We start from the raw sequence: 14,372 nt of genomic DNA, 5'->3' as shown, positions 1-14,372 counted from the left end.
CACATTGTTGCTTACTTCCCTTGAAGTTACAGACATAGCCGTAGAAAGCTTTGTAGTTCTTTCCTGAAAAACATTTTTTTTCTTCAAATTAAGCCTTTGAAGTATTAATTAACCCTCTTAGATGCCTGTTTAGATTGATCAGAGGGCTTTTACTATGTTAGGCTTTATTCATTCTATGCTTGGCCAAGATTTTTTTCTCTTGTTGTATAATCAATTGACATTGTGATTCTACCAGATTGGCTTGTCTTTTGAGTTTGTCATATGGCTGTACAGGGATTTTGTAAAGAGCTCAGCATATGTTATGGTGTTTACTGTGTTTGGGGTGCTTGGAATTTAGCCAAGGTGCTGCTTAGTAGAAAAAGGTTAGCTTTGGAATAGTTCCTAAAGGTTTTTGGTTTCACTGGGTCCTTGGATTTAATTTTTATTTCAAACAATACTGCTTATGGTCATATCTGATGATTACATTACATTGGGTTGGGAACATCACTCCCCTGTGTTTGTAAGTACAAGGTCAGTGATGTTTGTACCCCTGGTAGGAGAATGGACCAATTCCAGGATGCTGGTATTAACAAAGTTTAGGAATCATTGGGTTGTGCATTGGAAGTGGTATAGGATTCCCAATCTATAGAGGGGGGTAGTTGATATCCTCCCATAAGGATTGTATTGGGTTGAATGGTTGAAGCTGTACAGTTTAACAATGATGACATTCATCTTTCATGTGCGTGTTAGCTCATCTCCTCTTTAAAATTGATTTTGTTGATGTATATTTATTTTCTGCAACGTATGAGTGCTGCAATAGATACAATTTTAGGTTCAATGTTTGCCAGTCTGGTTAAACACAATAGGAGAAGTCAGTATTGATTATCATGTCATTATTCAAATTATTGGTGACTTTTTTGTTATATTTGGTCTGGCAAGGAGCAGGAGCTGTTAGAATTGTTTCATGTATTGATTTCTAGAACCTCCCATTTGAAATGTTCACATTTTTATTCAAAGAAGAGAGTACATTTTAGGTACTCAACAAAAAAAAATAAAACGGGACACCGATAAAGGACCAGTGCTCATACAAACTTAGATAAAATAAAACAAAAAAGTACCGGATTGTTTTTTAATTGATTGTATTCACTGTGTCTTAACATTTAAGCAGAGCTTGCATTTTGTAGAGTGAGTCTGATGAAGCGATTTGGATTACCGTGAAAGCGCTTACTTTTTTAGAATAAATTTCTTTTTGTCTAGCTGTGTTGGTCTGGTACGTTTTTGTTTTATTTTACATTTTAGGTACTACTGTTAAGGTCAACAATCAGTTATGCGTATCTGAACCCAGTATACACAGGAAGCCTGCATATACTAATTCTTACATTAGAAGAGTCAGCACCCTTTAACTATGAGAACAAATATAATGTAGAGTCAGATTATCATAATTTCTAGATTTGACAATAGATGACAATCTGCTCAAGCAAAAAAACTGATAACTTGATTGACATATTTTGTTTAAGGACATAAAATACAGTTAACATAACTAATATTCCTGGAGCAGTTTGTAAAAGGTAGGATGTATATATTATGATCTGGTATGAAGATGCTAGTTTAGCAAGTATTATGAACACTTGTGAGCCAGATTTTAATTGCACTTTAATAACAGATTTTTTGATTGATTCTAATAGGGTCATAGGTAATTACTAGGCTAGCTGCATTTGTGGACCATTTCAAGTCTAGCCAAGTTCCCCTTTTGTGCTCATATTAACATATCCCGTTTGACTGGGGACTGGCCTCACTCATCCTATGGTTGATAATTATATATTACCCTAATGAGAATAAGTGCTATCATGCCATGGATTATTTGAGGGAGCCCATGCATAGGATAAAATATTTAGGAGCTGCCTCTCTCCATTTGTAGTTCAGGGGGCAGTCCTACAGTAAATTTTCTGTTTCCAATCCATAGAGCCAAGTTGCACCTGAATATGGACAGAGATAAACTTTACTTTATGTGGATAGGGTTCTGTTCCAGAGCAGCACTGCCCTCTGTGAGATATCCTTTTCCCTCCAAACCACTCTGTTGATGTTGCAGAAGAAAGTTGAATCCCTCAACTGAGCATTTTTGATGCCATTTGACTTGATGATGTACAGTAAATCTATCAGTATTTGGTGAGAGAATGCCTTGTATGCCAGACACAGGTCACCTCTAAGCAGTCTATGGGGTACAGAGTACAGTGACAGGGCTTTAAGTCAGTTTATGTAGGACACATTGTTTAGGCCTTGTATCCTTTTAGTAAAGTATCTCTGTGGGCATCCCAGTTGTTGCTTGTCTCTGGACAGATACCTGCCAAACAGGGCATTATACTCAATGACTGGCCTAATGAGGGCTGAGTAAAGGGCGTCAATGACATTTGTAAATGCAGACACAATCTCTTTGTTTATAAGCTGTGTAATATAAAAGGACTTTTTATAACAATGGACACATGCTGGCCAAAAGAAGTTAGGTGACTGTCCACACAAGTTCCCAAATCCCCAACAACTGGGTCAGCTCTTACGAGTGTCTTCTCAATGTGTTAGTTCCCTGGGGTAGATGACTTCTCAAGGATACAGTAATGAATTTTTTCGCATTTACTTTCAGTCCATGATTTTGGCACCAGTGATTTGTTTGGCACAAACCTTCCTGCAGGATGACTAAGCCATTTTGGGGATTCAGTGACCATTCCTAGCTTGCAGCTGTCTGCAAACTTAGCCAGTCACTGCCCATTGCTATTGGCCTATACTTCAGAAAAGTAAATGCTAAACAGAAACAGTCCCAGCTCATAACCCTGGGGTATTCCCCTGGTAACTGGTCTCTTGGTGTAGGTAACTTCCCTTATTTTGATTTCCTGCATCCTATGAGGTTTGCAAGTTAGCAATCCAGTAGGTAATATAGGAGTTTATTCACAGTTTATTTAGCTTTTCTACCATTACCAAGTGGGGAACTGCATCAAAAGCTTTGGCAAGGTGAAAGTATATGGTATACCATTTTCCCTTCATCCGTTGCTTTGGTGATCTTTGCAAAAAATCCACCAGGTTGAGTAAGCATTCCATGATAAGCCTTTCCATAGCTTTCCATATGAGGCTGGTCAGACTTATGAGTCTGTAATTGCCTGGGTCTGTGGAAGGTGTTCCCTTATGCAGGGGAATGACTGTAGCTGTTCTCCATTTGCTTGATATAAAACCTGTATGGAGGCTGAGATTAAACAGTATTGTTAGGGATGTAGCTAAATCATGCTTCATGATATTTAAGATGCATTATGGATATTGTCAGGACCCATCAATGCAGTAATTTAACTTTTGATAGAACTTTCAGGACTTGATATAGTGTGATAGCTGGACGCAATCCAGTTTCAGATATATCATGAGGGACAGGAGGAGGAGTAAAGTCTGAGCTAAATTTATAGGTCAGTAGGTTTTCTGTATCTTCAGCCTCATTGTAGGTAACATTGTTCACAATCAGCTCAGTGCATTTCTGCATTGCGCTTTTGAAATTACAAACATTACTAAAAATGCATTGTGATTGTCTTTGGCTTGGGGTAGCTATGTTAGCCTCAAAATTGGCTTTGGTGGATTTTATTAAGCCCCTGAGTTATTGTTTATCTCAGTGACTAGAGCTCTAACATTCTGGGATTTACTCTTCTTACTTAATACCATTAAGTCTGTGATTTCCAGCAACTTGATTATTTTGGTCAGTGGTGAGGACATCATTACGACCATCAGTGATAGTCCGCTCTTTTACAAGAGAAAAGGCAACATAAACTTTACCTTAAAAAAGTCAGCAACAACATTCTTGCATAAACTAACAGAACTGCAGGAACTTTCAAATGCAGCATTTCCCCCATCAGATACATTTATGAATGCATATTTTTGGACCAAAAAGAATATATGGTATCAGTGGTCACTTCATTTGTCATAAAGCATAATTTTAATTGTTTGTTGGCTAAGTTGCAAAAATAAGTCATAATTAGTGAAACCCATTTACATTTGTTATGTAAAATTGGAATTCTTAAATTCTGTTTCTGCTTTTGCAGATTACTATTACACCATTCTTTTGACTTGTTTTAGTGACTACTGCTTTTATTTTTCAGAGTTTCTGTAGTCGTAATATTCAGAAGGCATTAAATGGTGTAGGTTTTCTTTAACATTTAATAATTAAAGATGAAAATTATTGCTTTTATTTTTGGCCTCACTTTCCATTTACAATCACTGAGCTTTCTTCTCATTTGGGTCTTGTTTCTGCAATTCTCAGAATTTTGCATGACATTGGGAGGAAGTGTTTGAGTCGCCATTAGGCCTGTTTTTTCCTCCACTTCTGAAAATATGGCATAATATTGGGGGTGGAGGTGAGAGATTGCATGTATCATCCTGTATAAGGTTTTATGATTTTTTACAGCTTTCTATATTTTAATCCTTTTCAGCTGACAAGTGTAGTGTAGTGTCCAGCATGCTGAATTCCATCATGGCTGTGTGCTTCCACATACTTGTGGCACTCAGCTAAAATGCCAGGCATGCTGTGGCTGATGAACTCATAATCTTTATAGATATGGCCTTCTACAATCTGCTGCTCTGGAGGAATTTATCCATTTCTAACTTACTGGGAGAAATATGCCAACTTGTGCATTTATTGGCATGCTTCCCTGGCCTGCCTTTCCATCTCCCAGTCTACTAATCAAGCCCAGTTCAGTTGGGCCACATTCAGGACTTTATCACTCTGCATCATATAACCAACAAACACATTACTACTGTGTATGCTTTTGCTTACTTTATATTATTCCTTAAATGTTAATTCATGAATTAATCTTAAGTAAACTCAACACAGAGCTATGTTTTTAGGGTGAGGACTGCACTGGGGTTGGAATTCTTTTCCATTTATTTGCATTTTAAAAACCAGAGTATGGAGTGAGATTCAGGAAGAAATGTAACAGGGCTAAGTTACCACCCATACTTTTCTGGATGGGCTGCCATTATATGCAAAAAGCAGATAATCACACCACACACTCATACGTGTTTTAGTTTTCAAAATAGTAATATGTCAGTAATTTTCTGCTTTGAGTTCTCAAATCATTTAGCCTAGTGTACTGTGAGAGTTCACAGCTCAAATCTTCTTTACTCTGCAGACATGGTTACCTGGTTGAAAAGAAAAGTGCACACATCTAGGAAACTGATGCTTGGAATTAACGTCCTGTGGATATTGTGGGGTCAGATATGGTAGACAATTTCATAAATGTCTGGGCAGGCATAGAGCAGTTATATGGGGAGTAGAGTTGCAAAGGAAAATAAAGTTGTAGGCAACAAAACTCTTGTTTTTTTCTACTATGTAGGGGGGTTAGTATATTATGTAGGCCAAGGAGTAACCAGTTTCCATCACACTCATTCTACTGTCTAGTTAATTTTCTTGAGTATACTTGCTTTACATTCATGAGAATTACTTCTGGTGAGATGTATGGGTAACCCATGTAACATCTGGGGTTAATTTCAGATGTATGGGTAATCCATGTAACATTTGAGGTTAATTTCAGATGTATGGGTAATCCATGTAACATCTGGGATTAATTTCAGATGTATGGGTAATCCATGTAACATTTGGGGTTAATTTCAGATGTATGGGTAATCCATGTAACATTTGAGGTTAATTTCAGATGTATGGGTAAGCCATGTAACATCTGGGATTAATTTCAGATGTATGGGTAATCCATGTAACATTTGGGGTTAATTTCAGATGTATGGGTAATCCATGTAACATTTGGGGTTAATTTCACTGTAATAATCTGGTCGTGTTTCAACATAACATATTTAATATGAACTCTAGTACAGTCCACTGAAATGGGATTAACCAGACTATAATATAGTAGTGCTGGAGTGCTGAAACTCACTCTGATAGAACAAGAACTTTGCTGGAAATTCAGAAAGTGGAAACGCATCTAAATTTACACTTATAAAAATCAGAGTGTTGCTGAAATGCTGGGATGGGGGCTTTGCCCCTCTAGCTAAGTGTGACCCTATCTTGACCTTCCATTTACATTTTCTTTCTCTTTCTCCCTGTTTCTGTAGTAATATTAATTTAAAAATGAGAATAATTAATTGGGGACCACACCTCTCAACTCTCCTTATTTTGGAGGAACGTACCTGTTTTCAGGCCTGATTAACCTCTGCACTTGACGTACCTATTTTTAGAGGCATGTCCCTATTTGTAGGCTTAATTTACCCCTTCCCACAATTCTCTGAATCCCCCTCACCACACATAATTTTTGAAGCTGTCTACTACAGAGAAAACTGACTACACAACCAACATACTTGTGGCACCAGTAATTTAAAGAAAGATGACACGCTCCTTTTTTCAGAAGCAAAAATAACTGAACTCTGTGGTAGAATTTTGCAATACAGATTATTAAAGTCCACAAATTGTGAACTGCCTCTTTGATAATGAACTTATGTTTTTCCATCATTTTTGTCTCTCTCTGTTTTTAAACGTGTTTCTGAGTAGCATCCCACATTCCTACGGGAAGCATCATGTGTTATTTGTTATTCAAGTTTTATACTAATCAGATGTCCAGATTTGTGTCTGGATGTGTCTGCTTTTCAGGGGATTTTATTCCTATTTTCAGTGTCTGCAGGCTGAAAAATATGATTGGGGGTTATTACATTTCTGTATGGTACCTATTCCTAATTAATGACCTGCCACATTGTCAGCAACAGGCCATAAAGGACTTGACTACTTGTATATTTCCACATTAGGGCAATTATAATTCAGTAAATATCCTTTGTTCTCTTTCTTGGAAAAACTAATGAGTCAGTTGAGTAATTTCCTTAGTTTTGCATGCAGGTGATTTCTGTGAAGAAAAGTACTGAATGTCAGTGAAATTACCATGACACTTCCTGCCTTTTAGTTATCACATAAATCATAGAATCATAGGAGATTACTAGACTATTGACCCAGAGGCCATTTTAAGCCTAGCTGTTTCAACCCAATGTAATACTGTAGAAGTACTAGTCAATACCCAAGATTGAATTTAGTGATGAGTGCCCATGTCCAGGAGGGTTGTGGGCACTATCCCTGGTAAGAATTTATGGTGTCCTATCCACTCGTCCAGGTTCCTCTTGAACAGTGTCATATAGCTGTTCTGTTTCACATGAAGCCTGTTGCAAAGACATGGCAGTCACTGGGAAACACATCTGTCCCTCCAACATGTTCTATTTAAGTCAAATACCATATTTAAGACTCTGGAACAGGTAGCCCTAGACCCATTTGATTTACAGATATGCAGTAAGTTCACTGGGTTTGGTTCTTGCTCTGTAGGCAAGGCATAAGTCTCGCCTAAGAAGTATATACGATACTGAGTACAGTTACAAGGACTTTAGTTGGTCCATGTAAGGCACATGCTTAAGGTCCTTGATCTTCTTTGTTAGTAACCTCTGAAGTCTCTCTAATTGCTGCAGGTGCTTAGTAATGTACATACCGAATGGGGTGTTTTACTCAATTATGTGCCGGATAAGTGCCGAGTATAGGCAGGTTATGACTTCTTTTGCTCTTGAGACAATGCCTTTACTAATCAAGCGAGCTGCATTGACAGATTTCCTCACAATGGTATACACGTGGTGGTTGAAGTTAAGGTCTCTGTCAACCTGTGATTCCAGGTCCCTTACCACTTTGTGGGTACTTAGGATATTGTTGTTGATTTGATAGTGTGAAGGGACATTGTTTGTGCCAAAGGAAATGATGATGCATTTCTTTGCATTCAGTTTAAGACTATGACTAGTACACCAGTCGGTGGTCTGTGTGTGACCCTCCTGGAGTATACTGACATAATTTGGGGATTCGATGATTGCACCTAGTTTGCAGTTGTCTGCAAACTTGGTCAGGCACAACCCTTTAGTTTTGACCTGAACTTCTGATCAGTGTATACTAAACAGTAGGGGGTCAAACAGTGACCCCCTGTGGCACCCCCTGGTAACAGGTCTGTTGTCTGATATAGAGTCACCCACTTTGATACTGTGTGAGGCAACTGGCAACCCATCTTACAATGAAGGGGTTTACATTCAGTTTGCTAAGTGTTTTTGGTAATGCCTGAATGTGGGATTATGTTGAAAGCCTTTTGTCAAGGTATGCTGTGTGCACAGATTTTCCCCCATCAATGGCCCTGGTCACACTTTCAAAGCAATCCACCAGATTTAATGAGCAGGGTCTGCCCTTCATGAAACCAAACTGGGTAGGATCCAGGGTTTGGAGGTCACCTATGTCTTTACTTATGAGGTCCATAATGATACATTCCATGGTCTTACAGATGACGCTGGTCAGGCTTATGGGTCTGTAATTCCCTTTATCTGTTGCTAGGCCACCTTTGTAGAGGGAAATAACTAGCTTTTCTGCATTCTGCAGGAACAAAGCCTGTGGTAAGGCTATGACTGAAAAGGGCACTTAATGGTAATGCTAATACACTGACAGTCTGGGATGCCATCTGGTCACATAGAGGCTTGTTCTTTGCCTTGGACAGGGCTTGGAGGACCTGTTCTTCAGACATGTAAGGTAGGGGGAAGTTAGGGGGAAGGTTTGTTGTAAGTTAGGAAGGAATAAGGGAGTGAAATTTTTACCAAACCTATTCACTAGCAGGTTCACTATCTCTGGAGGTCAGTGTGTGTGATACCGTTGACCACAAATTCTGCACATGCTTGGATCCTACCCTTTAGGTTACATATGTAGCTGTAAAAGGCCTTATGGTCATCCTTGGCAGTACTTGCTAGGTTTCTCTCAAAGGAGGTGTTGGAGGATTTGACAAGTCTTATTTGCCTATTAAGGCTGAGGAGGGTGCTTTTCCATTGTTGGGTCCTTGTTTTTGCTTTCCTGGACAGCAACTTTTTGTGTTTATTGTAGAGTTTGTTGATGATGGAAGTCCACCATGGCAGCTTGATTTTACTTGGGGCTTTGGCTTTGATTCTATCTGGTATAGCCAAGTTTATACACATATGCAAGTGATTGTACAGGGCATTAGTGTAAGCTTTGGCATAGTTACCACTTTCAGCTTGTTGTGGAGCTTGGAATGCATTTATACCTTCATCTAGGAGGGTATAGTTTATATCTATAGTTTATTTATAGTTTATATATAGTTTATTTATTACAAAAGTTATATATTGAATGTTTGCCAAACACATGAGCACCCCTTTTACACTGAATCTGGCTTAGTTCAAAACTTCTGTGATATGTCTGTTAATGGATTGGCATTTGTAAAATGTTGCAGATTTACTACAGAGCTAATAATTTTGTTCAATGAACATGTTTTCTTGAGGCTTGATTACTTTTTCACTTTTAAAGCTTAAATAAATGCATGCTTTTTGTAAGATTTAGCTCAGCATTTACTCTTGTCATTACAGTTTTTACTGTTGTTAATGTTGTAATCAAAATGTCAGAATTCTATATAGTTCCAAACACAGATTTTTTACCTTTAATCCCATGTTATTGTAAGTATTGTTTTAAAAAAAAGATTGGCTTGTCCTTAAGGTCATTAGCTGCTTTCTACCCTTAACAGTTTTAGATGTTTTTGTTTATTTTCCTTTTGCGTTCTTTATTATGGTTAATGTTCAGTGTCTAGCTGTCATCAAAGTGTTTTAATCCGTTTATACTGACTCCATAAAATTCCAGTGCTTCCAGCCTTATCAGTACTCTTTTATTTATAAAGTAATTTCATGTTTGAATTTTCCTGCCACTTTTAAATTGTCTTAAAATGCTGCCTTGTTTTACCTAATACATTTTCTGGAATGTCGTTAGTGCTTATTGCTACCTGAGTACTCTACTCTGTTTGCATTCATTCTGCTTCATTGCTTGCTAGCTTTTTGTGTCAGAATATAATAAACTAAATAGACACGGTTGGTGTTTTGATGAACTACCTAACCATGCATTTTCCTCTCAATACTGCAGAGTTCTGGGCAAACCATTCCACTTGTAGTAGAAAGCTGCATTCGGTTCATTAACCTGAACGGTAAGGGTATTGCTGTATTTCACTTAATTTTTCTTATATTGAGAAAACATTGATGTGTGCTTGACTCGTATGTTCCAGTATTATTTCAGAAAGGCAGTAAAGACTGTTTTGTAACTTATGCAGAAGTATTGTATGTGACAGTAGTTAAGGACTGTTAGGATTCCTAGTCTGTCAATGTCTCTGCCTACTGGGAAAATTGCAGAGCTTACATATCTGACAATTTATTTCTTGTTTTATTTTGATCTGCACTCCCTCATAAGATGTGTTTTGGCACATGCTTGATTTCATGGTACTGTTTATGAACTAGTACCACTCCGGGGACACTGGTATGGTGATCAACTACTTTCTTTCTGTGAAATATATATCTCATTTAAAGTATACTAGCTGCTTTGCCTCTGTGGCATCCTATAATGTACTTTAAACAATTTCTGTCATTCCCTAGTTTTTTTTTTTTCAGAAGTACATGTGTTAATTTTGTTTTCAAATTTTTCTTTATTGCTCCCCGCCCCGATACATATCATCTGCTACTTCTTTTGCTTTTCTTTACACTACCTTAAAGTAGCACTTATGAAGGAGATCTGTCATAAACTGCACACACCATTCCAGACAGGACATTACCAAATGCCTGTTTAATAATGTCTTTTTTTCTAGTCGTGATGTCATCTTCCTGTACATCTCAGCAATCAAGCAACCTTTTTACTTCTGTCTCAGATTGTTTCCTTGAATATTGGTCATCAGATGTAATTTATGCCTGGAGCCCTTCCTTGTTTCTCATTGCTACTGCATCCCCCCTGACTAAGTTTATTATTGTGTTTCTGCATCCTAGATATTCTATTTTTACGTGTATTGACAGAGCATATGGACTCTGCTGTCTCAATCATTATATGCAAGTGTTTATGGGATAGCTTGGCTATCATGCACATTGATATTCACATCACGTTAATTACGAGTTCCACATCTGAAATACATACATTACAGAAATCACAACTTTAACAGAGAATGAATGATTCTTTTTCTTTGTATATTCAAATTTCTGTATATATGAAGTGTGGCCTAAGGAAAGGATTCTGTTTAAAGACAACTTCTTAGAAGTGTCATAGGTTCATAGGTTCATAGGTTCATACTAGGCTATCTCCCCTAGGGCATTTATAAGCCTAGCCAGAGTGTGTTTGGCTTTCGCCACCCATTTTAAATTAATTTTGCTATGCCCTTTTTCAAGGTTAGTATTCTGTGCCTCTGTCTAACAGTGACACAAAAGTGATACCCGGGGTAAACCTACGATCTCCCATCCACTCATCAAGATTCCTCTAGAAGAGAGTCAATGAGGGACTCTGCCTAACCTGGACTGGGATTTTATTCCAGAGTGAAGGGAGCCTCTGGGTTATGAATCTGTCCCTCCAGCATCTCCTATTTATTTCAGTGCTGAGGTTCAAGTCTCTCGAGCGCATAGCTCGATGGGATTTGGATTTTCTGAGGTGCAGCATGTCCATTAATTCCAGGTTGGACATGGCTTTATACGTCAGGCACTGATCGCCTCTGAGCAGGTGGTATGCCACTGAGTAGGGCTGGAGTTTCCTTAACCGGGCAGCATATGGCATTTGTTTGAGCCCTTTGATCCTCTTGGTGAGGTACTTTTGGGGTCTTTCCAGTTGCTGCAGGTGTCTGGTAAGGTACATCCCAAAAGGGGCATTCTACTCAATTATGGGCCTGATGAGGGATGATTAAAGAGGCACGATGACTTCCCCTGATCTAGATGTGAATCCCTTCATGATTAGGTGGGCTATATAAAATGTTTTTCTAACCACTTTGGCCACGTGGTTGTCAAATGAGAGATTGCTATCAACTTGGGTCCCCAGGTCCCTAATTACTTCTTCTGTACTTAATGGATTACCACCTATGTGGAATTTGTGGGCACTTTGTTTTTGCCAAAGGGGATGACTATACACTTTTTGGCGTTTAGCTTGAGGCCATGGCTCTGGCACCAGTTGTCTGTTTCTATGAGGCCCTTTTGGAGGATGCTTGTGTCGGCTGGAGAGTCGATTATGGCACCCAGTTTGCAGTCATCTGCGAACTTGGTCAGCCACAGTCCTTCCGTGTTGGCCTGTACCTCCGAGAAATATATACCGAACAAGAGAGGTCCCAGGACTGAGCCTTGTGGGACGCCACTTGTAACTGGTTTGGAGTCTGACATGGCTCCAGCAATTCTAACCATGTGGGTTCTGTCCTTGAGCCAGTTTGCAACCCATCTAGTGACATAGGGGTTTATATTTAAGCTGGTGAGCTTATCTATAATGCCCGAGTGGGGTATTGTATCGAAGACTTTTGCGAGGTCCAGGTAGGCTGTGTGGACCACCTTCCCCTCGTCAATGGCCTTGGTGACTGTTTCAAAGAAATCGACCAGGTTTAAGAGGCAGGATCTGCCCTTAACAAAGCCGAACTGAGTAAGATCCAGTGTCTGTAGGTCCCCAATATCTTTATTTATGAGGTCCATGATAATCCTTTCCATAGCTTTGCAGACCAAGCTAGTCAGGCTTATGGGGCAATAGTTTCCTGGATCCGTTGAGGCACCACCTTTGTGGAGAGGGACCACTGTTGCTGTGCGCCACTCTTTGGGTACATATCCTGTAGTAAGGCTGAGATTGAACAGTAGTTTTATGTTTGGGTTTAGCTCTTCTTGGAGTTCATGTAGGACGCAGCCCGGGACACCGTCTGGTCCCATTGATGCTGTGTTTTTTGCTTTGGAGAGGGCGGCTCTTACCTGAGCATCTGAGATGTCAGGGGGGCAGCACTCTGCTGGGATAGATATTTGCCCTTTTGGTGGGGAGGGGGGGGGGTTGCGCTCAACCTGTCAGCTAGGATGTTGGCAATGTCTGTGGGTTCTGTGTATTTTTTGTCATTTTGGACTAATTCTGAGCATATCTGGGAATTCTCGCCCAGGTTCCTAACATAACTAAAGAAAGCCTTGTGATTATCCTTAGTGTCCTGTGCATTTTTTCTCTTGAAGCTGGCCTTAGATGATTTTATGAGTGCCCGTAGTTTTTTGTTAATACTGATCAGAGATGCCTTCCCTTTTTGGGATTTTGCTCTATCATGTAGTAGCTTCCTCCTTCTATTGTATAATTTGTTTATGGCTGGGGTCCACCAGACAGGACGTCTGCCTTTGGAGGATTGGGTCTTGGTTTTATTTGGGATTGCATGATCCATGCATTCCTGAAGGTGTTCATAGAATGCATTTATAAAGGATTCTGCGGTCTGGGCCGTATTTTCCACAGGCCCGGGGGCTTTGAAGGATTCCACCTCGGTTTTGAGTAGTGTGAAATTTGCTTTAGAGAAGTTTTTCACTGTGGTTTTCTGGGCAGGGGGTGGTGGTCGGGATGTGAATATCCAGTGAGATTAGTTTATGGTCTGATCTTACCAGTGAGGGATACACTTCTGGTCTGGTGCATAGAGTCCCCATGTTGGTGATGATCAGGTCCAGTATGTTTTCCCCTCTTGTGGGAGTGGTAACAAGTTGTTCCATAGCATTTGAGTTTATAAATTCTAGGAACCTTTGGGCTTGGGTGTTGGAGCTAGAGTAATGCTCCCAGTCTATGTTTGGGTAGTTGAAGTCACCCAATATAATGGCGTTTGGAGAGACCTTCATATTTTCCAGTGTTCTCAGGAAGGCCGAGTGGGGTTCCTGGGTTTGGGAGGGTGGTCTGTAGCAGGCTATAAACTGGAAGGCAGTTTTACCCACTGTTAGTTGCACATGGATAGTCTCTGATGCTTCGTGCTGTGCCACCAACCTGGAGGTGTGGGTATCTTTGACGAATATTGATACTCCCTCCCTTTGTGGTTCGGTCCAAGTTTTGGGGCCAAAAGCATGGTATGAGGTATAACCTGGTAGTGCTGGGGTGCTCTCGAGCCTTGAACCAGGTTTCTGTTACTGCACAGATATCGATGTTCTCCATGCTAAGGAGAGTTTCGAGTGCGTGCATCTTGAGGTTTAGACTTCTGGCATTGAGTAGCATTACTCTTAGTTTCTTATCCCTTGTGATACCTATGAAGGTGGGTTTGTCTTTTGAGCCTTGCCTAAAAAAGGCACTATGGAGGTAGCAAGAGCCTTTGCCAATATCCGAAAGCCCATGGGTGACAGGTGCAAGCCGTCCCTAGTGAAGCATCGTGGCTTGTCGAGCATGTCATCCCAGGCAGACAGGCATTGGATCCCCTTTGAATGACACCAATACTTAAGCCAATTGTTGAAATTGATCATCTTGTCTTCATATTGTGGCATCATTCTTGGTGAGGGTAAGATGCTACTCAAGGTCAGGGTCATACCAGCCTGGGCTACATGCTCAGAGAGCTCCTCTATGTCTCTTTTCATGTAGTACAGGGAGGTACGTCTCA

At 39.8% G+C, this 14,372-nt stretch overlaps 1 protein-coding gene across 1 annotated transcript in view; it reads left to right on the top strand.

The window, feature by feature from the left end:
- The window catches only part of LOC122808355 (SLIT-ROBO Rho GTPase-activating protein 3-like), an 881,720-nt gene that overhangs the window by 617,741 nt on the left and 249,607 nt on the right, over nucleotides 1-14,372 (top strand). Inside the window, exon 13 of the mRNA XM_044079321.1 lies at nucleotides 9,926-9,986. Within this exon, the coding sequence (XP_043935256.1) occupies nucleotides 9,926-9,986 (61 nt within the window). The remainder of the gene's footprint in view (nucleotides 1-9,925; nucleotides 9,987-14,372) is intronic.

The sequence above is a fragment of the Protopterus annectens genome, chromosome 8.part0 (genome assembly GCF_019279795.1).
Source record: "Protopterus annectens isolate FY-2018-M chromosome 8.part0, PAN1.0, whole genome shotgun sequence".
NCBI lineage: Eukaryota > Metazoa > Chordata > Ceratodontiformes > Protopteridae > Protopterus > Protopterus annectens.
This window is presented reverse-complemented; position numbering and strand designations above follow the sequence as displayed.